The following is a 21,374-nucleotide window of genomic DNA, read 5'->3' on the forward strand; positions in this document are numbered from 1 at the left end:
TAAGATAGATGGTTTGCTTTACCTCGAGATAGTTTGTTTTGAGACTATTCTACTCTGTAAAAACTAAGCCTACATTTTTTTTTGTTTATTAAATCGTTAAACACTTGTATGTATTGACTATCCATGTAACTATTTTATTTTAGTTAGGATTTTGTTCATGTGTATCAGCTTTTACATACTACTTCCATATATATATCCATATTTTTCAAATTTTCTTTTTTGCATGCAAAATATTTATTTATTGATGTGGGGTTGAAATACTTCCAAGCTCCCCCTCTTCGCTAACTATGCAAGTTGGTAATATTTTCAGTTAAGGGAGACAACAAAATTTCAGTTTTCTTTAGAAGATGCCAGGGTAAGTCAGAATAAAAAGTGAATTTCTTCCTCTCATTGATTTTTTTTTCCTAGAAATTTTATGCCGATTAGGGAAGTTAATGTAAATAGGCAGTCAATTGCCATTAAGGGCCGTGTAATACAGAAAAGTAGGACCCTTCAAACATTGAGAGGTGGACTGCGTTTTTTTCACATAGATATCATTGATAAAGATAATGATGTAATAAGAATAAAGTTCTGGCGTAACAAGGCAGAGGAGTACTATAATATTTTGGATCGGGGTTCAGTATATATTTTCAAATGTACAGGAAGCGATGTCATNNTTGAGGATGATGATGGTTCGATCAGCAAGGTGCCAAAATATGTATTTACAACAATTAAGGATATAAAAAACATTTCCACCCCTTCAATCGTTGATATCATTGGAATAGTAAAACAATTTACTCCTTGCATAAAGATCGTTTCAAAAAAGAATAATGATGAAGTTTCAAGGAGAACGATAAACTTGGTAGACGATACTGAACATCAAATAAGTATTACATTGTGGGGAGAGTTAGCGGATGTCAGCGACGAGAAACTTTCTGGAAATCCTGTTATTGCGTTAAAAAGTATTCAAATACGTGATTACCAAGGAAAACAAGGCTCAACGTTGAGTGAAAGAAGCCTAATTGATTTTTCAATTAATGAAAATAGGTATACCGAATTAAAGGATTGGTTTAATGAATATGGTAAATCTGCTAAATTCCAGTCCATTAGCATCACAAACGCAAACGAAACTCCAAACTCCTTTGGAAAGAGCGAGGCCATGAATTTTGGGAAGACGCTATCTGAGATAAGAAGCATAATTGAATGCAACGAGATACATTCTAGTCAAACTTTTAATGTGTTAGCAAGAATATCAAAAATAGGTTCTAACAGTATGGTCCATCAAAACTCTAATGAAAAAAATTCTCTTACATACGATGCTTGCCCAAGATGTAAAAAGAAAGTCTTAAATACGACAATGTACTGTGAAAAGTGTAACGAAAGTGTAGTGCCAGAAACAAAATATCTTTTTCCAGTTACTATTGAGGATCACACATGCTCTCTTAATGTTAGGTGTTTCCACGAAACTGCCACTACTATTCTCAGTGGATTGGATACATCAGCCTACAAGGAAATGAGTAACAGCAATGATAAAATGTTGAATTTCATATTAAACTTCCACTCTTTATGGAAATACTACAACCTCAGAATAACTTTAAAGAACGAAGAGTATAACAATCAAAAAAGGATTCAAGCAACAATTCAATCTGCAGAGTTGGTTGATTTCGAACTAATTGCTAAAGAGATGATAAGTTCAATACAAATGTTTATCAATAACACAAATAAGAGATTGTCTAGAAGTGATGTGGAAGATGTGTTAATTACGAAGAGATCGCTAATTGACTGAATCCCTCAAATAGGTTATTTATTCTAGACTCCACTCTATTAAGTAGTTACGCGTATCTCACAACAAATATTACTTTTTGATACAAATTATTTAAGAATTCAATATTTTGTTCTCCAAATATCTAATTTTTGTATTTTGTTAATTACTCTCAAAACCTTGATCTCCAAAGTTCTAACTCGCAGGTATGTGGCGCGTCGGTGTGCTCTAAATTTACTTTCATTAGGTTGAACACAGCTTGAACTGCATTAAAAATAAATTGGTTTTTTGAGGGATTGATATTTAGGATGTCGATTTCAAAAAGGATACAGAAAGAAACAATGAATTTGGCGAACGATCCTTCTCCCGGTATCTTTGCAGAACCAGATAAAGACAACTATCGATATTTTAAAATAGCAATGATGGGCCCTGAAGGGACACCCTATGAAGGTGGTAGCTACAAATTGGAGTTATTCTTACCGGAACACTATCCTATGGAACCTCCAAAGGTCAGGTTTTTGACAAAGATATACCATCCAAATATCGATAAACTTGGAAGAATTTGCTTGGACATTTTAAAAGACAAGTGGAGCCCTGCATTACAAATAAGAACTGTTTTATTAAGTATTCAGGCACTTTTAAGTTCACCTGAACCGAATGATCCATTGGATACGGTCGTTGCCGACCACTTCAAGAATAACAAAATGGACGCAGAGTCAACAGCAAGAGAGTGGAATCGAATATACGCTTCAGAGAATGTTTAAGAAAATAGAACGAAAGATACCTCTATGTTTTACTTAAGTATTTAATTCGCACTCATTTTAGCTTTTATCTAAGGAACAGCTGAATCAATTGATAAGACAAGGCTTTACTATCTAGTAGAGGTAGAAGAAAAAAGGAACCTTAAAGGTATTGTTGTTTTGATTTGCCAACGATTTTAACAATTTATATAACCAAGTTACATAAAGCCTATTATTATTAGGTCATAGGTAAATATCCTAATTTTGTTGATCCTTTTTTATCAAGTCGCGCAATTCACCCAAAATTTTTGCCTCTCTCATTAATCTTTCATTCTCGTTTTTTAGTGCAATATTTCGCCTCTCCTCCGCGGAGTATACTTGACTTTCTTTTCTTATTCTGACTGCAGTCATCCTCTTATGCATACTTCCACTCATTACATAGCCTATTTTTTCGAAGGATTCTATTTGTTCTCCCGTAAGTCCGACTTCACCTCGCCTTGGAATTCTTTTTCCTGCCTGCACAAATTGAGCCATTGCTTCACCTTCTCCTAAAAGAAGTGCGCCACCATAATTAATATTTTGATTAGATTTAACCTGTATTTCTGAGATAGAAGGCCCCAAAAATTCATCAAGATCCGAAGTCTCACTTGAATTATCCAATATGTTGAATACGGCCGAGTTTTGACTCTCATCTGAAGACAATTCCCTTTCTAGTGAAGATTTCCTATGAATATTCTCGTTTTTCGTCACACCGTTTACCTTTATATTTAAATTACCAATTTCCAATCCGATTGAAACGCTTTCATTCCAAATGTTTCTAATTCTTGCCTGCAACTTTCTTCTTGTCTCAGTCCGTTCATGAAGCCAAAGAAGAAGTTCCTTCCAATTTGATTTCATGATACAAAAACATTAGTTTAAATCCACAAATTAATGCAAGATATACTCATTTTATCATAAAAGTGATAAAACGAGTTTAGCCTTCCTAAAAAAGATCCTAACAATTTCCCTCCAAAAGTTTACCGGAAACTAATTTTTTACCAACCCACAAATTTTTTTTCCTTCTTGCAAAATAAATAGGTAGTATTCTACTTGGAAAGATAACAGTAACTTGTAAATATGACAGATAATTTTGATTTGAGAACACGTGATAGATATATTAACAACTCCCTATCAGAAGGTTTTGTTTCGAGGGATCTTGGAATGAAGCAAAAAACTCTACCACAAGAGGTCCAAGAACAAGTAAGTTTCGTGTAGTAATTTCGGATTTGCTCTTTAATTCACATTCTGTAGGGGTTAATTAGGTCAGTTGAAAATGAATTAAATATTCGTAGTGCAGTATATGGATACCATTCTGCAGTTAGATCAAGAATGGAGCAAGCAATAGTTTCGAGGACACAAAGGCACCCTGGAATACCAAGCTCACATACTGGACTGGACCTCATAATGGACTTGGATGATAAGATAGATTTTAGAGACGTATTGGGAACAGAGAGACCAGTCAATCCATTAGGAAATATGACAGTAAACGACGAACTAGAATCTATATTCAGAGTTTAACTCTATTCTAGGAACTAATTTATTATGTCCTACTTAATTCTACCGAGTATTGCGAAGTGAATTGAACACTCCTACTGCAGAAATGTTTCAGTCTAGAATAATAGTCTTACTCAGCCTCTTCTCTTTGCTTTCTCAAACGAGCAATGGTGGACCTAGCAGTAACTGCTGCAGCAGTGCTTAATTGCCATGCTCCACCTGCAAGAACCTTCCTGCACCCTCTACACTCCCATATTCCGCAGGCTGTCCTTTTTGTAGATGCCTTTCCACAAAATGGGCATACATACACCTCACGTTGTAATATTTCAGTCTTCTTGACCTGCTTACGTAAAGAGGCACCGTATCTTGTACCGAATTTACCAACAATTCCAACCTGAAGCAAATATTGATTTGAAAGTTAGGTAATGTTCAGTTAAATTGATTTAATTAAGGTATATTTAAAATGAAAGCTATTCAATCTATAACAAGTCGAACCATCCCCAAATTGGGCTCCACCTTATAGCTTGAAGTCTACCAAATAAGAACCATACATATGAAACAAACTTACCTTCTTTGTTCTCTTACCCATCGCTGTAAATTACAAATTGAATTTCTAGGATCAGTCTTAAATCGAAAAGGAGAAAGAAATATAACAATTGAGACAGTTGATATAGGCGCGCTGTCTCGTGATTTTTGACGCGGCACCGCAATTAAGTAGCAATCTTGAATATTTTACATATTTCCCCTCCTAAATAATTAAAAAAAAATCACAAGTGAAAACTCTATTAATGAAAACTCAGGAGGAACATGTAATATAAAAATTTACCTAATATAAAAATGTGGTAGAAAACGCTCTGAATCTTGCATATTAAATGCAAAATCAACTCAATTAAATGTGGTGAACGCCATATTTGGGTTGAGGTTCAGTTTAAATATAGGTTGATTTACAACCATGTATTCCGAAGCGGAACTAAAAATGTTGCTGAGTAAAGTTGGATTTGGAGTTATGTATTTAATACGCCTATAATTTATCCTCACTGCATGCAAAAACAAAATAGACTTGATCATAAAAGTATATAGGCGGTATTTAATACACACACTTATGTCGCATGTCCCTAATCTATAATTTTTTTTTTTTTTTTTAAATACATTCGGTTATTTTAATTTACTTTATTGTCGAAAATGTCGGAGCTAGAAGATCAAAATAAGCAAGATATAGTGAATGAGGGTGAAGTTGAAAACAAAAATGTCGAGGAACCAGTTGAACCAGGAAGTGCGAACAATATTTCTGTTGACAATAATGCTGCGATAGAGTTGTTAAATGTAAACCTTCAGGATATGTTTGCAAACTCATTTATTGGAGCGAATGTCGTAAATGCTACGAGAATGCAGGAGACAATTGGAGAATCATGGCCATTCGACCAATACCAAGCTACTGGCCTACTTCCAGTAGATTATGCATATTGGTTAACACCATATAACACGTCGATTGGACCAACAGCATTCGTAATGATGCAATCTACCGCAACATTCCCGGATGGTACACAGATGGATGCTCAACAGGCAAGGGCACGCAGAAGAAGACATGTGTTTGGGGTTTGTTGTTAGGAGTAATTATTAGTGTAGCAACAATAAAATTTAAACTATTTAAAATGCACAACTTTGTTTTATAAATGCAATAATTGAGTTCTACAAAACTAAGTTAAGTTTTTCTTGCAGCTTTGAATTATTACGTCAACTGCACTTCCAAGTTGCTTGAGTATTGCATGTTGTTTGACTTCCAGAGTTATTTTCTGAGAAATCCTTTTAATATATTCGGATATTTCAAATACATTGTCATTCTCAGTTTGGTATGAATCTAAAATACTTATCAAGTTGTTTTCATGAAGGATGTGTTCTATGAGCTCTGAAATTAATATGAACTGTGAAGGAGTGCACTTTCCTAAGTTTTTACTTAGATATTTTAAAATGCTAACAATTTTGTTAAAGTCGTCTTCCCTTGCGACTAAATGTATTGCACCTCTAGATGAGAGAAGTTCTATCAAGGAAATAAAATGAGACCAGTTCATATTAAGAGTCAGTTCTAGCGCTTTTTTGTATGAATACGATCTTAACATTTTATCTAACTTTGTTTGTGGTTTTTTATTAACATTAACTTCGGTGTCAATTGTTTCAATCTTCACCTCCCTTCCCCTTTTAAAATATCTTGAGGTCCCCGTCCTATAGCTCTTCTTGATTTCAGCAAAATCCTCATCTATTATACCTTCATTTTGAAGTTGATTTCTTTTCCTACTAACCCATGAACCATCTTCAAGCCCTGCAACAATGTAAGTTGAACATTGAGAAATTGCAACTCTTACAACCCCTCTATTAAAATTAAACGATCTGATAAACTCAAAAGTGTTACTCTCATAGAGATATAAATTATGATCTAAACAACCCACAACAAAAAAATTGTTATTCAATGAAATAGATGTAATTGTTCTACCGAAATTAGATATTTCCTTTACACAAGATAAATTAGGATTATCTAAGTTCCAAATTTTTATAGAGTCTCCCCCACACGAAACCAAAGTTAAATCGTTAGATACTCCAATACACTCCACCGGGAAGCTGTGCGAATATATTCTGATAATATTTAATTGAAATTTACTATTATTTTCAGTCGGTCCATTTGTGACATTATCAGTTGTAGAAAGGCGCCAAATATTTATTTTAGAATCGTAACTACATGTAATAAAGTAGCTTAGCTCATTAATATCGTGCTTAGAAAAATCATCATCGATAAATTTTCCTACTTCAATACTTAGAGGAATAATGCATTTTATAATGTCACCATGTGCAGGAATTGCTAATATTAATCCCCCGGTTGAAACCTCGAGAATAGATAATTTTCCAGTACTTCCTCCAAAAATTATTTTGCTTTTGTTATCAGAAAATGAAATGGAAGTAAGTTGTTCTTCAACCTTTTCAAATCTCCGAATTACACGCTTTGTATCCACATCTATTGCGATGCATTCTCCATTTCCGAGAATAATTCCACATAATTTTCCATCTTTTCTAAGTGTTGATGCAAGGATGGGGTGCTTTGAATTGAAGGAACCCTCGTCTTTTAAATAATTTGTTTCCTTTATAGAGGGATCAATTACCTTGAACTTATTCTCCGATGTTATGTTAAGTAGTGTATTTCCACTAGAAGTCGAAAATTCCAAATTTCGAATAACACCGTCCTCTTTTCCACTATTAATGTACGAATAGCGATTATTACATGACCTCTCAGATTTTATGGCTTTTCTGCTCAATTCTATTTCAATAGGGCAATAGTCACCCATTTTTCATTCATTACTATTTCTGTAATAAAGTTGTCAGGTTCTACTTTTTTTGTCTTCAGAAAGAGAGAGGCGCCTATGATGGAGGTCATGTGGCGCCTTAAAACACACATTTCACACTGCATGTATGGTTTAGTGAAATGAAAAAAAAAGATGATAAACTGAGCCTAGAAGTAGGTGAATTGCTAATTCATTTGGTTTAGATGTGACTTGATACTTCGCTATGGTATATTATGATTGTTTGTTACAGAAGAAATGAATTCCACAAAACTTGTTGATAAACCTAGCTTCAAGTTGGATTTAAGGAAGTTAAATCCTGAATTTGATATTGAAGAAGGCAAACAAACTAATCTTAAAAACTCAATACATACCAAGAATGGTACCAAAATATCTAATGTACTGCGTAATGGCGAAGAATATTATATTGACAGATTGAAGCAAATTGAAGAAGAAAATATAAAGTTGCGTGAAATAAATGAACAACTTTCAAGGTCACTAAGTATGACTACGAGGTCGACATCACTAATAGTAGGCTATAACTCTTTTCAAAATCAAAATGTGTATAGTAGATATTTTAATTCAATAAACGAACAAGCTGTTCTTACTTCAAGAACAATGTCCTTGGATTCTAGTATAAAGAGAAATATAAAAGTAACGGTGAGCAATATTATTGGAGAGAGATCTGAAGTAGCTTTGAGTGTATTAGTGCTAGATGAAGAATACTTTTTGAGTTTAGATCCAATACATAACTGCCAATCTGCGAGAGTCATATTATCAAAAACACCTTCATACTGGAGTATAAACAAGATCCCACAGTTTTGGGATGGATTCTCGAATATAATATCTTCAGTTATTCAGAAAGGATTCTTAAATACTTTGAGTTATTGGTCTTTTTTAAGGGCACCACCTAGCCCAAAAAGAAATGTGAAAAGGTGGGAAGGAATAACAATAAAGTATCAAGGCCCATTAAAGGAATATAAAGGTTATTCACTTGCAGGGAACGATGATGGTCTTTTTGTATATCTTCAATCTGAGGAAGACGCATATGATAATATTTTTTACTGCAATTTCAGAAAAAGAAAGGTTGTTCCTCAAATTGACATCGATTCTGGAACAAGGAGAAATATTTTAAATTTACTACATGCAAATACAAGAAGTTACATATGTATCGATACAAATGCAAAAAATGAAGACAACATAATGATTAAATTGTCAGAGTCAAAAAGAAATAAATTGATGTTTGAGGAAGTTGATGCAACTGAATTGTTGGCAAAGCAACTATTGGAAACTGCTGAGCAAATCTCACAGGAAATGGATCAATCAAGGCAAGATTTTGATTATTATGATAATGTACCTTCTAAGCTGGATAGCAGAGTATATAAACGAAATATCTCCGGGACTAACTTTGGCAAAGAAGGATTTACAAGTAGAACGGTTGAACCATGCCTTTCGATTGAAAGGGAAGTTATTTGTAGGGATAATTCACTCGCTGATGAATTATCATTCGAAATTCCAAATACTAAATCAAATAGTGATTTTTCGCGTGATCAGGACAGCTCTGGGTCTAGGTTTTGTGAATCAAAGGTAAATGATTGTATGAATGGCGAATTGAGTACTATTTGTAAAAACGAGTCGATTATTTCAAATGACCCAAGTATGTGTTCCCCAAGAATAAGAGCATCGAATGTAATAAATGATAAAGTAACAGGAATCGATTATCATGAAATTCCTTTAACGAAAAGATTAAATGTAGTATATATTCCGTCTACTACAGCAGTACTCGTACACGATTTAGTGGATAGTGAAGAAGATAATCAAAACAATAGTATTTCTGAGAGCGAGAAAATTAGTGATGCTGAACAGGAATACTTCAAAGCAGACAAATAGTAAAACGAGTATTAAAGAAGCTTCACAATTCACTACTTTTTACGGTAATTTGAATTCATCTATTTATAATCAATTTTTTTTTAAGCCAATTCCGAATGTATATCAAATCTTGCTCCATCACATTATTTTGTTGATCCTCACTATTGAATATACACTGAAGAAAGCTTTTAAGCTGAAAAGAAAGTCTCTTAATTGAATTGATTATTCTAATTTTTTTACTCATTATTTTTAGTAGATTCGAAACCCTCTTAATTTCATAGTTACATATTTCATCTCTGAGAGTTAATTTTAAGACATGTATCTTTAAGTCACTAATTTTTCGAGAATTATCTAAGGGAATGTTAATTATTTAACTAACTACAGTTTTGCAAACATACCTGTATTTATTTGACAGAGAGACTTCAACTCAACAAGAAAATCCTCTGAAATATTTCTTTCAAACAATAGACAGCTATCGCATACTTTGGGCATTCTCCATCTACTGAACCGAAATCAAATGCGCTATGGAAGTGAGGAGTGAACAAAGTGATAAAAAAAAACTTATTTATTTAAGTATTGTTTGGCTAAATTAATAATATCATCAGAAATTGTAACGAAGGAATTGTCATTTCTACACTTAATATCAGAATTATCTATAAAACAAAGCGATTCTTTAATTAGGAACATTCCTAGAAAACTGGCAAAACCACCTGCCAACGCGGGAGTGAAGTTCTCTATCATAAGCAAAGACAATTTTTCAATTAAGCTACTAAGCTCCGTTTGATCAAAACAAATGGAATTTCTGATAAGGAACCTTGTTAATGTATGCCCTAACTGAACACTTAACATTTCAGTGATCGACTCTAAGGCCCACTCCCCAGCTCCCGGCAGCATTAGGTGTTCGAAGAATCTATAAGGCTAAAGAAGTTATGGAGTTATTTTTCATTGTAAATTAACTCTTATTGCATCAGACAAATGCCTCAATATAATCAATAACAGTCAAGTTGACTGGTTTGATTGGTAAATCCATAATGGAAAGAGACAAACTCTTCAAAACGAACAATAAGCTATTTCCAATTATGAACATTCCAAATTCATACTCGTCATCGTTTATCATCATCACAATAAAGTTAAACTTGTATAAAACGTACCTGTAGCGCTTCTACAAAGATTTCTCTCTCAGGTTCACTAAATGTGCCAAAGATCAGTATTTTGGTATTGCACCATTTATTAGACCTTGATATTAAATCGATAAAAAACATGACTGATGTGTATGTAGAGTTTCTTTCTAATAAGTACTGATCAATTTCTTCGAACAGAATAATAATTTCACGTCTTTGAAGGGAAAGATCCATTATTTTCATCAAGAATAGTTCTAGGTAACCTATTGTTGCATTGTAAACGTCAGCAGAATATATAACCAATGTGTCAAATTTTATTCCATGTGAAATTGCACTAACTATGAAACTCTTACCTAAATGAGTTAATAAATTCAAAATTTTATCACAAGCATCAAAAATAATAGGCTCAATTGCTTTCATCACTATATTAATTATGACCTATCATATAGTTGTTTCATCACTTGCCTGTAAAATAAGTTACTTACCGCATCCTTTATACCCAGAAACAGCAACGCCTGACAAAGAACTGCGCAAATTAGTGAAGATTGTATTTTCTAAGTTGGAGTAGACTCTAAGAGAGGGTAGTGTATATTCCACTACTCTATTCAATATATCCGCGCAACCAAATACATTATCCAAACCACAAGTACCATCAATATTACGTTGAGTGGTTAAGAGGGAAGTAATATTATGATTATTGCTTGCCTGGTTAATTTTTTCAAGAGAATTTGTTAGATATCCCAAAAAAACACTAAAGAAACTAATATTTAAGTCAGTATTACTTTCATTGACTATTGCTATAAAATTACCACTTGAAACTATAGATGAAGCGTTATTAGAATCGCTATTTATTATATCATTGACTCTTGCAAGTTCAATCTCATCAATCAACAGCACAATGTTTCCATTTGATAGTTTTTTAATTCTTTTAATTGTTTCATTCAACAACAAATTCATTAAATGGTCCATTGTTTCCTTTGAAAAATTATACTTAGATCTAACAAGGTGCTTAAACAAAGGCACTTGTTGCTCTTCATCAAGATAACATGGGTCATCGAGAAAGATTTGATGTGTATATTTGTACCACTGCTTAAATAAATATTTTGCATTAAAAGAGGTATCCACAATATTACCATGTTTATGCACACTGAAATCGAAATTGCCGTAATATAAAAAAAAAGAAATAATTGGCAACCCTTCTTCATGCCATTTGTGAATATATTCATTTAGTAGGTGGATAACGACCTGTCCATTATTAATACCACAATGAGCCTTCGAATCCACTGAACCTGAATGCGCATCAGAAATAAAGTAATCAATATTGGTGAACTTCGTAATTATCATAGGAAATTCGTGATTACATAATACACCTTTTATAAGTGACCTCCCTTGTATTGTTAAGGACTCCAACTCAGATTCAAGATTATTATTCGATCCTGTACAATCTTTAAAAGTATTACTGTCCTGTGTGAATAGTCTCAAATCAATAACTTTTAGATTATTCGAACTCGAATATGAAGGCTGCCCCGTCCTTAAGTATCCATTATATAATTCATCGACAAAATAATTACTGGAAAAGTCACTTGCAAATAAAATAAATACCTGAGGTAGGTATTTACCTCCACTGAAAGTGCATAATTCAAAGCATGTTTTATAACTACTGTTCTGCCGAAAAATATTTCTGAATAAAATAAATAAGGTGGATCCTAACCTCTCAAAAAAATCAGTTACTAGTGCCCTCCTTCCAATAAAAGTTTTTTCAAACTCTGATTTCCATTGGCATAAAAAAATCGAGAGACACTCCTCAAAGAGGTCGTTCATTTCCATATACAAAAGATAATTTGTGGAACTCTACTTAAAATAAGTCAGAACAATTACATTATTCATTATTCATTATACACGAAAGCTCACTCATGACCTAAGTATTGAAAAATGTCAGCCTCGTAAATTGTCTCTTAAAAGGCGCTCAACCTAGTCAGCTTTAAAAGTAAATGAATAATAGTGTTTCATTCACCAAAGAACATCAACAATAAGAATCAAATATATAATTAAAAAAGTTCCATCTACTTGATTTTTTGTCTTGGATTAAAAAACAATACAGTAATGTATCTGAGATAAAAATAATTGGATAACTAAAAGTTCGTTGTTTTGGACTCACCTCCCTGAAACCTGAAATCCTGAAAGCTTTTCAAGAGCATTTGCTGCGTCCTCCTTATCATCAAATACAACAAATGCGGTTCCTTTAGTAGTGTCGTTTACACCTCTTGAAAAAAAAATCATTTTGTAAATGACAGTTGAGCTCTCGAACTTTACCTTCTGATTTGTCTGATAGTCCCATATCTACCGAAAATACTATAGAGGTCACTTGAGTTTATGTTATATGGTAAGTGCCTACATTTAATGATGTTAAAAAAAATAATGAAAAATACTGAATAGGGCGTACCTTACATAGAGTATTTTGCTCGTATCAACACGGGACATTAGTAACACCGGTCAGTAGTGAATAACCAAAAACATAATCTAAATAGTAAATAAGATATCATACGTTTATGTAAAAGGGTATGATTTCCAACAATTATTTAATTACTTAGAGTTCTGGGTTATTGATGTTGTAAATAGTTTGTGGCGGCCATAGATAAAGCCGCTGTTTATACACACAATAGCTCCGCGCGTGCATTAAAGGTTTATAATTATTTTTACTTTGCTGAATGTCGCATCATATATTTCTTCTAATCCTTAATTAAGAAGTTTAAGATGAGTGTGTCTGCCAGTTCTCCCTTATTTGGGAGGACTGCGGTTTCTGAGAACAATTATAAGTCGGAATTTAACATTGATTTGGGCGAATTCGAAATTATGGAGCAGAGGAGCTTGAAAACAAAATTGAAAGAGTTGGCTTCGCCCTTTATAAATACTTTCTCTTCTGCTTCTAATCTCGAATACTTAAATCCAGTGACACTCAGATTCAGGAGTAATATTCTAGAAAAGAAGTTTAAGAACAAATTTAAGAAAAGGGCCGAAATTGGAGTATTTTGGATTGGACTACTTTCACTTATATTGATTATTATTGATATTTTATTAGAAGTCTTCAATTTGGAGGTTAGGAAGTCTTCAAATAATTCTGTAACTTCATATTTTATAATTTGTGGTTTGGTTGCATCATGCTCACTATTTTTGATTATCACTTTTTTCATTGACTTTCTAAATAAGTACTTGGATATTATTTTCACATTTGTAACAATATTCACAACGATACTCAATATTACAGCAGGAAATTTATTGATTGATGTATCTGTTTCAGCAGGAAGTGGTCACGATACTGCGGTTCAGAATTCCAGGTCTTTAATAGTTATAACTATTTGTTGCATTTTACACTTCATGCTTCCAATTTCTTTTTTGAGTATGTTAATATATACAATTACAAGTATCGTTTTCTATATTATATTGGTTCCTTCAATGCTAACTCCAATTCCAAATGAAACTCAATACGTCTCTACAATAATCTACTTATTTGTGTTTTGTTTTGTTTGTGTTGTTGCAAAAAGGGTAAACATATTATCCTCAAGGAGGGATTTTTTCAATATTAATTTAGTTAGAACAGAGATGCAAATTTTAGAGGAATCCATGAATCAAGCACCGAAATCAACGGTTATAGAGGGCACGTTGGCAAATATAAACAAAGTACAACTATTCCTGAGGTACTTAAATACATCTTATACCAAAGGGATAAATCGAAAAATGTTACATGATGCAATGATAGATCTAACATCTGCACAAGTGACTTTATCAAGATCTGACGATATTTATGCAGTTGATCCAGCCGCAATATTCTTACCACAAACACTTCAATCTAATATTCCTCAGACTCCTAAAAAGCAATCGAGGACAAAGATACACGGAAGTGGTGATTTGAGCCCAAATGAAGGCTCTTTTTGTAATACTTCTCCGAAAACTAAGTTGGAATATAACAATTTTGATGATATTAGGATACCAATTTCACCAAGTTCGCCGAAATCCATGGGAAATTTCCTCTCTCCAAAAACATATGAAAATAAGAGCACTCGTCACAATTTCGAGTCCCTCACTGCGAGAAGGAATACTGAATCAAGAGCAACAAACTGTCCTGTTCCTGGCCCTTCTCGTCGTAGACTTTCGATGATGATTGCAACGGCAGGTGGAAACTCCTCTTCTTTGATGGATCCATCCGTAGAGAGAGTAAGAGAATATATAACTGCAGAGTTTACAAAGTCTTCTGTATCAAGAAGAGAAGTTTTATATTCATCAAAATTATTTGATGATGCTTTACCAAGTGGAAATAACGTGAATGACAAGTCTGACAAGAGTCAGCAAAGTTCAGATATAAGTCAAAAAGTCGAAAAGATTATCAGTAAGTCTGGGAACGTTGAAGAGTCTGTTCTAAAAGATGGGATAGATGACAATTATAAGATTATCCTTAAAGATAAACGTAAACTCGCTCATTTTGCCACTCATGCTGCTTCGAAGCTACTTTCAATAAAGGATCCTTCTGGAAATATTTCATTGCTATGCAAATCATTCTTTAATGAATATAGTCCTCAGAAATTCGTCCTTCCAGAAGTACCTCAAAATGTTAACGCCGATTTTTATAGCGATGTGGAAAAGTCTCTACGACTTATGGAGAACCAATATTCTTTCAATTGGGACTTGGATATGTGGGAGTTGAGCAAATTGACAAAAGGGAATTGTTTATCCATTGCTGGGCTATTCATGTTATTTATTATTGACTCTGAAGAAAAAAATCCTAAGTTGGAAGGTGACTTGTCAAGTTTGCCTAGAGGTATCTCTTCTGCATTTCCATCTTCAATTACTGCACCTTCCAAATTAATAAATGATATCTCTAAATTCATGGTATTTTTCAGGGAATTAAATATTAGGTATTTAAACAACAAATACCACAATGAACTTCACGGAGCAAATGTTTGTCATCAATCAATTTGCTTAGCAAGAACTACCGGTCTTTGGAATCATTTAGATACTGTAGAAAGACTTGCTTCTGTTATTGCTGCGCTTGGACATGATGTCGGCCATATTGGCAGAACAAGTAATTTCTTGGTAAATTCAAGGCATATGCTTGCAGTTAACTATAACGATAGGTCTGTCCTAGAAATGTTTCATGCATCCTTAACCTTTAGAATAATATATTATTACGGAAGTGGTGCTGCAGACTTCCTACAAAATTGGGACACAGAACTTCACAAAGATTTCAGAAGAATAGTTATTGAACTAATTCTAGAAACAGACATGCATCGTCATTTCGAGTGTGTATCTAGATTTAGAGTCAGAAGGCAGGCGGTAGACTGGGATCCATATGGCGATTCTCAGGACAGGTTGATGCTCTCAAGAACCTGTTTGAAGGCTGCAGATATTGGGCATGGCGCACTAAAGTGGGTTCAACATTACAAATGGTGTAAATCTGTAGTGGAAGAGTTTTTTATTCAGGGTGAGGAGGAAAAAGCACTTTCACTACCTATTTCGCCAATGTGTGATCGTGATTCAACAGATGTTCCAAAGTCTCAGGTTGGTTTTCTGAACTTTGTCTGTCTTCCTTTATTTCAGGAACTTTGTTTTGTTGACGTAGAAGGTGATGTTAGGCGTTGTATTGATCGTATATTAGAGAATATAAACAATTGGGAGGATATGGCGGAGGCAGGTATAGCTTGGAATAGTAATGAAGCTCTTACACTTGTTTCAGAAAAGAAGGATGAAGACACTTAATTTTTAATTAAAAAAATTATGTTAGCAATGATAGTGACATTGAAATGGCCGGTATAATCCCGAAAATTAAATATTTAAATGTATTAGATTTCAAATATATCGAATCACAAACGAGTTTAGCTACAAACTTTGATATATTGCTTACAACACATTCTTTACCAACACACTTTCTATCGTTAGCTATGCTTATCCAAGTTAACCATTGTAGTATAGGGAATTTTTTCATTATTTTGTATAATTCAGAAATTATTTTAATTTTACTAAAGTTTTCCGAGTTGCACTCTATTTTTACATTATTTGAAAGGTATTTAGAGTACTTCCCACAGAAAAACTCTCTACCCATTACTGAATTCCATGTTGAGAGTGCGTTCCTTGCTCTATAAATATCTGAACCAAAATTTCTCATATAATTAGTCAATAGCAAAATATTTGTAGCTTTAATGAAAACAAAGTTCATGGAATAAATGAATGATGTTGTTATGGTACAAATTAAACTATTTAAATCCAGTTCAAGTACAAATAATAAACAAGCAATATTCATTGCGCAAAAAACCATGTAAACTAACTTTCTTGATTCAAATATAATATTAACCAAGAAAAGTAGTATTGGAGTTACTATTACTGAGAGACTGAAATTCTTTATTGATATAAAAACAGAAAAAGTTATTATAAAAACATTGTTCACTGTTTTGACTGAGTAGTTTGCATTGTTTATTTTATCTTGATCAAAAGCTGAATTACAATCTTTCAATAATTTAATTAAAAGGCTAAAAGTTACGTTTATGACCGAGATTAATAAAAAGAACTTATTTGCTAGATCAATAATTAAATCTTCAAAATAAATATTTATTTTTGAATATTCTGTGACCAAATATTTAATTCTTTCACCGAAATACTCCCATATCAGAATTAAGATGATGCAATTAAGTAAATAATAGATTATGGCAACTATTGCCCAAATAATTAAAAAATTGCATTTGTAATAGATATTATTTACCGTTTTAAGCAACATAGGTAATAATATAATTAGGAATACAGAAAGATAAACACTAATATCCGTTGAAGATACATAACTTGTAAAATAATAGAAATTTGTTGAACGGTTTAACTCGTCATGTAGATTACTTATTATCTTTACCATGCCTTCCAGAAATCTAAAAATTTCGTAGTTTGGTATTGGATATATCGAAACAAATTCTGAAGAAAACTCATTTTTACCATTTCGTTTGGGTGAATATCGAATACCTTCATTTTCAATATTTGTAGACTCATCGATTAGTGAAATTGTAAAGGACTGGATATTATTGCGTAAAAAAGGTGTGTGTGACCTTTCAGAACCTCCGTTTGTTGCTTGCCTAGATTTTTTAATCAATTTCTATTTCAATAATTGCGAATTAAAACTTACCTGATTAAAGAGTCCCAAAATAATCTGGGTTCAACATATATTGGAGGATTACTGTAATAGGAATCAATTTCTTTAATTATTGCGACGGGTAAGTCTTGTATTGGAAGAAACCCATCCATTGATTCTTTAAGATAATTAATTTTCGACTATAAGACACTTAATTTAAACTTACCAATATCAACTAATATTTTTGTTGGGATTGAAGACAACATTTCAATACAAAGCGCAGTTCTTATTCTGGAATTTAACCTTTGCAATTTTGTGTTTGAAGATAAATCTCTGAGAAATGCACTTATTCCGATATTATATGGGACGTTCATGTCTGTAAATAATATGTAAACATCTTTTGAGAGCCAATTTACTTTTGTGAGATATTTAGAAAATGAAACTAGAATCCCTGCAATATTTCCTAGTTCAGATCTCTTTGATTTATTTCCCCAAGGAAATGAAATGGAAATGACTATTGCTTCTGAAGAATATCCTCTCTTTGATGGAATAACTGCAAGTAAATACTCGGATGAAATATTTCTTATGCTGGGAATTATGCTTTCAGAGACATATTCTTTTCTAATAATTTCTATGTCGCTTGAATCCCCACAATCTGAACAGAATGGACTTCTTAAAAACTCTATTTCAATCAAATTGAGTATATTATTTTCAACTCCGATATTTGACAACTGTGATGTCAATATCTCTTGGGTCGTTTTTTTGAAATCATAAACAATGCTTTGAGTCACCGATGCTTTGTTCATACCTTCTGAAAAACCACTTTCCTTCACATCATTCCGCTTATCTAAACCAGGTAGGGATAGAGTAAGGAATATTGCAATTATGGGTGACAAAAAACTTTTATTGTGGAGTGAAGTACATTAATCGTATATATTATTACTTACTTAATTATTTTTATTACTTTTTCAATTGTTAAAATACCTTTCATATTTATTTAAATACAACTAACTAAAGGCTCACAATTCATTCACAATATAATGCGCGTGTAAATTTAAATTACAAGACTAGAAAAAACTGAAAAATAATTTGAAGCAAACTTGTAACAAAAAAAATCAGTAGGACAAATATAAAAAGTTTAGATAAGTAAAAAATCGCACACAAGAATAGACATTAATATGAGTTTATTTAACTTCAAGAGATATAAGATAGAAATTGTTTAATAGTATAAATTGAGGATTAAAACTTTAAAACCGAACTATATTTGCACTATATTTTTGCGCGCAAATAATTTATCTCTCCAACGGAAGACTATTTTCATATTGTCATAAATGATTTTTCAAAGATGGGGAAGGGAGCATTCTATTACTTTGGGTTTTCACCAAAGATTCTAAGAGCAGTAAAATTAGCAGGATACTCTATTCCAACTCCAATACAACGAAAATGTTTCCCATCTATTCTTGCTGGAAGAGATGTTATCGCAATGGCGAGAACAGGATCTGGAAAAACTGTATCCTTTGTATTACCAATGATTGAAAGACTTGGATGTACTCATTCTAATATTGTTGGAATCAGGGGGTTGATTCTATCTCCAACTAGAGAACTTGCACTACAAACCTATCATGTCGTTCGTAAACTTTCATGTAAAACAGATTTAATTATTTGTGCCCTTACAGGAGGATCCTCCTTAGATAGGCAATTTGAGTCACTATCAGGAAATCCGGACATCGTTGTTGCAACTCCTGGGAGATTATATCATCATATTATTGAAGCTGGATTATCACTTCAGGCTGTTAAGATGGTAGTGCTTGATGAGGCCGATCGCCTCTTTGAAATGTCACTATTAGATCAAGTGGAGAATATTTTAGAGTCTATACCCAAAAATAGGCAGTGCATACTACTTTCAGCAACAATTCCTACGGAACTCGCATCTTTTTCAAAAGCTAAATTAATCGAGCCAGAAATCATTAAGATTGATTCAGAATATATTTTAAGTGAGACACTTGAGCTAGCATTTTTGTTTGTAAGGGAGGATGAAAAGCTAGCATCACTGCTTTTTTTACTCAGGAATACAATTCCAATTGAAGAAAGAGTAATTGTTTTCTGTGCAACGAAGCATCATGTGGAATATATTTCTAAGGTTCTTCAGTCTTTCAACGTATCTGTTAGCTATATTTATGGAAATATGGATCAAGAGACAAGAATATCTCAATTAAACCGCTTCAGGAAGAACAATTCGAGAGTATTAGTTGTTACTGACATAGCAGCTAGAGGTGTCGATATCCCTATGATTAAATTTGTAATTAATTATGACTATCCCTTGAGCCCTAAATTATTCGTTCATAGAACTGGAAGAACTGCGAGAGCAGGGCAACTTGGTAAGGCAATTTCGTTAATAACAATGAAAGATTTGCCATATACTTTGGATTTATGTTTATTTATTGGAATAAAGTTGAAGACCATTAATGAAATTCATAGAGAAAACGCAATAAATACAAACGTTAACTCTACTAAAGCCAGTGATTCCCCCGAAAAAACAGTGCAACCTAATTTAAAGAAACAGAATATTCAACATTTAGTGAAAGCTTCTACAAACGACCATTCACATGTACATGTACTTGCAAGTTTTCCAGATTTATCACTTGAAATAGAATCAATAGAACGTTTACTAACTGAAAATGCAGAAATTGAAAGGAATAGGAGATCAATGGAATCTTCCTATGCACTTTATTTAAAAACAAGAACACCTTCTTCAAATGAGAGTGTAAAAAGATCAAAAGCTTTAATTGAAGAATGTGGTGGTGCATCCAACATTTTAATGACAGTGCATCCTATCTTAATCAAACATAACAAAAGTTTATATGGTCAACATAACTTAGGAATTGTTGAGAGTGATCCATTAATTAATTTTTTAAAAGTATTTCGACCATCAAGTGGTAATAATAATTATATTCCTGAAAATCATTGTATGAATTATAACATGGGAAAGGTTGTTTTGAAGTCTTCAGTAAAAATGAAAAAAATAAGTGATATTTCAAAAATGACTAAATATATCATAAATAATGAAGAATTTGACGGTTTAAATAACAATGAATCTTGTTTGGAAATCAATTCCGTAAAGGAAGGTGGCAATGATCTCACTATAAATATTCATAAAAAGAGGAGACCAAAGAGACAGGGAAATAGGACAAAAAATTGTGAACAATTTTTTATTCCCTATAGTAATGAACAAACTGTTTCAATGAATACCGGACTGCAAATTGAAGGAGCAGTTCTTGACATAAATCCAGATGAAGAGGCAGAAATTAAAAGGAACAAGTCGGTTAGGAAATGGAATTCAGTAAAAAAGAGATATGAAATACTGGACAAAACCAAACAGAAGGTTGTTAAGACAAATGAAAGTGGAGTTAAAGTAAGGGGTGAACTCAAAAGTACAGGACAATACAAAAAATGGAAAGCCAATACAAATTTAAAAATTCAAGCTGTTGGTGAAATAGAAGATTCTGAAATGATTAGTAAAAGGAGGAAAAACATTGTTAATAGTAATCTTATCCGAAGTAATGAATACTTTGAAAATGACGAAAAATCACTTATTTTAGATAAACATAGAGGCATTTTGGAAGCTGTAAATAAAGGAAAAAAACTAACTCATAAGCAAACAAGGATCGCTATGAGAATAGGAGTTATAAAAAGTAAAACGCAAGTAGGAAATATAAAGTCATTTAATGAAGTGAAGTCACCACAACAAATAACTAAAGATAGAGTGGAGGTTATCAAGAAAAGAATGAAAAATGACCCAGAATTCAGGAAGAAACAACTATCAAAACTCCTTAAAGAGTTTAATGAGAAAAATGCAACAAGAATTGTAAAGAGAAGTAGGCCAAACAGAAGTAAAATGATTATTATAAATAAAAATAGGAGTAATTAAGCTTTATTTTTGTC

General features: G+C 32.8%; 12 protein-coding genes across 12 annotated transcripts; 7 read left to right on the forward strand and 5 right to left on the reverse strand.

Annotated features, from left to right (window-relative positions):
* Positions 1 to 415: 415 nt before the first annotated feature.
* FG379_002565 (replication A large subunit) lies at positions 416 to 1,765 on the forward strand (the record flags this gene model as incomplete). The annotated part of the gene is made up of 1 exon (XM_067327895.1): positions 416 to 1,765. The coding sequence occupies one exon, from the start codon at positions 416 to 418 to the stop codon at positions 1,763 to 1,765; it is 1,350 nt and encodes a 449-aa protein (XP_067182323.1).
* A 284-nt stretch (positions 1,766 to 2,049) lies between these two features.
* Positions 2,050 to 2,505, forward strand: FG379_002568 (ubiquitin-conjugating enzyme; the record flags this gene model as incomplete). Its single annotated transcript, XM_067327898.1, has 1 exon — positions 2,050 to 2,505. One exon carries the CDS (start codon positions 2,050 to 2,052, stop codon positions 2,503 to 2,505), a length of 456 nt encoding a protein of 151 aa, XP_067182326.1.
* Positions 2,506 to 2,739: 234 nt separating this feature from the next.
* FG379_002569 (O1 domain containing protein) lies at positions 2,740 to 3,378 on the reverse strand (the record flags this gene model as incomplete). The annotated part of the gene is made up of 1 exon (XM_067327899.1): positions 2,740 to 3,378. One exon carries the CDS (start codon positions 3,376 to 3,378, stop codon positions 2,740 to 2,742), a length of 639 nt encoding a protein of 212 aa, XP_067182327.1.
* A 219-nt stretch (positions 3,379 to 3,597) lies between these two features.
* FG379_002570 (uncharacterized protein) lies at positions 3,598 to 4,038 on the forward strand (the record flags this gene model as incomplete). Its single annotated transcript, XM_067327900.1, has 2 exons — positions 3,598 to 3,720; positions 3,772 to 4,038. The coding sequence occupies 2 exons, from the start codon at positions 3,598 to 3,600 to the stop codon at positions 4,036 to 4,038; spliced, it is 390 nt and encodes a 129-aa protein (XP_067182328.1).
* Positions 4,039 to 5,196: 1,158 nt separating this feature from the next.
* On the forward strand, positions 5,197 to 5,622 carry FG379_002571 (uncharacterized protein; the record flags this gene model as incomplete). Its single annotated transcript, XM_067327901.1, has 1 exon — positions 5,197 to 5,622. The coding sequence occupies one exon, from the start codon at positions 5,197 to 5,199 to the stop codon at positions 5,620 to 5,622; it is 426 nt and encodes a 141-aa protein (XP_067182329.1).
* An 89-nt stretch (positions 5,623 to 5,711) lies between these two features.
* Positions 5,712 to 7,346, reverse strand: FG379_002572 (uncharacterized protein; the record flags this gene model as incomplete). Its single annotated transcript, XM_067327902.1, has 1 exon — positions 5,712 to 7,346. One exon carries the CDS (start codon positions 7,344 to 7,346, stop codon positions 5,712 to 5,714), a length of 1,635 nt encoding a protein of 544 aa, XP_067182330.1.
* Positions 7,347 to 7,598: 252 nt separating this feature from the next.
* On the forward strand, positions 7,599 to 9,230 carry FG379_002533 (uncharacterized protein; the record flags this gene model as incomplete). Its single annotated transcript, XM_067327863.1, has 1 exon — positions 7,599 to 9,230. One exon carries the CDS (start codon positions 7,599 to 7,601, stop codon positions 9,228 to 9,230), a length of 1,632 nt encoding a protein of 543 aa, XP_067182291.1.
* A 540-nt stretch (positions 9,231 to 9,770) lies between these two features.
* Positions 9,771 to 12,157, reverse strand: FG379_002534 (uncharacterized protein; the record flags this gene model as incomplete). The annotated part of the gene is made up of 3 exons (XM_067327864.1): positions 9,771 to 10,127; positions 10,361 to 10,752; positions 10,816 to 12,157. 3 exons carry the CDS (start codon positions 12,155 to 12,157, stop codon positions 9,771 to 9,773), a joined length of 2,091 nt encoding a protein of 696 aa, XP_067182292.1.
* Positions 12,158 to 12,393: 236 nt separating this feature from the next.
* FG379_002535 (RNA recognition family) lies at positions 12,394 to 12,668 on the reverse strand (the record flags this gene model as incomplete). Its single annotated transcript, XM_067327865.1, has 3 exons — positions 12,394 to 12,439; positions 12,489 to 12,591; positions 12,644 to 12,668. 3 exons carry the CDS (start codon positions 12,666 to 12,668, stop codon positions 12,394 to 12,396), a joined length of 174 nt encoding a protein of 57 aa, XP_067182293.1.
* A 416-nt stretch (positions 12,669 to 13,084) lies between these two features.
* Positions 13,085 to 16,081, forward strand: FG379_002536 (cGMP phosphodiesterase A4; the record flags this gene model as incomplete). Its single annotated transcript, XM_067327866.1, has 1 exon — positions 13,085 to 16,081. The coding sequence occupies one exon, from the start codon at positions 13,085 to 13,087 to the stop codon at positions 16,079 to 16,081; it is 2,997 nt and encodes a 998-aa protein (XP_067182294.1).
* Positions 16,082 to 16,248: 167 nt separating this feature from the next.
* FG379_002537 (uncharacterized protein) lies at positions 16,249 to 18,238 on the reverse strand (the record flags this gene model as incomplete). The annotated part of the gene is made up of 3 exons (XM_067327867.1): positions 16,249 to 17,436; positions 17,487 to 17,610; positions 17,659 to 18,238. Coding segments are annotated over 3 exons (1,892 nt in total), but the record flags the coding sequence as incomplete, so codon positions are not given.
* Positions 18,239 to 18,777: 539 nt separating this feature from the next.
* FG379_002538 (uncharacterized protein) lies at positions 18,778 to 21,360 on the forward strand (the record flags this gene model as incomplete). The annotated part of the gene is made up of 1 exon (XM_067327868.1): positions 18,778 to 21,360. The coding sequence occupies one exon, from the start codon at positions 18,778 to 18,780 to the stop codon at positions 21,358 to 21,360; it is 2,583 nt and encodes an 860-aa protein (XP_067182296.1).
* Between the last annotated feature and the right edge of the window lie 14 nt (positions 21,361 to 21,374).

This window comes from Cryptosporidium bovis (genome assembly GCF_009768925.1).
Source record: "Cryptosporidium bovis isolate 45015 chromosome Unknown contig_36, whole genome shotgun sequence".
In the NCBI taxonomy this organism is placed as follows: Eukaryota; Apicomplexa; class Conoidasida; order Eucoccidiorida; family Cryptosporidiidae; genus Cryptosporidium; species Cryptosporidium bovis.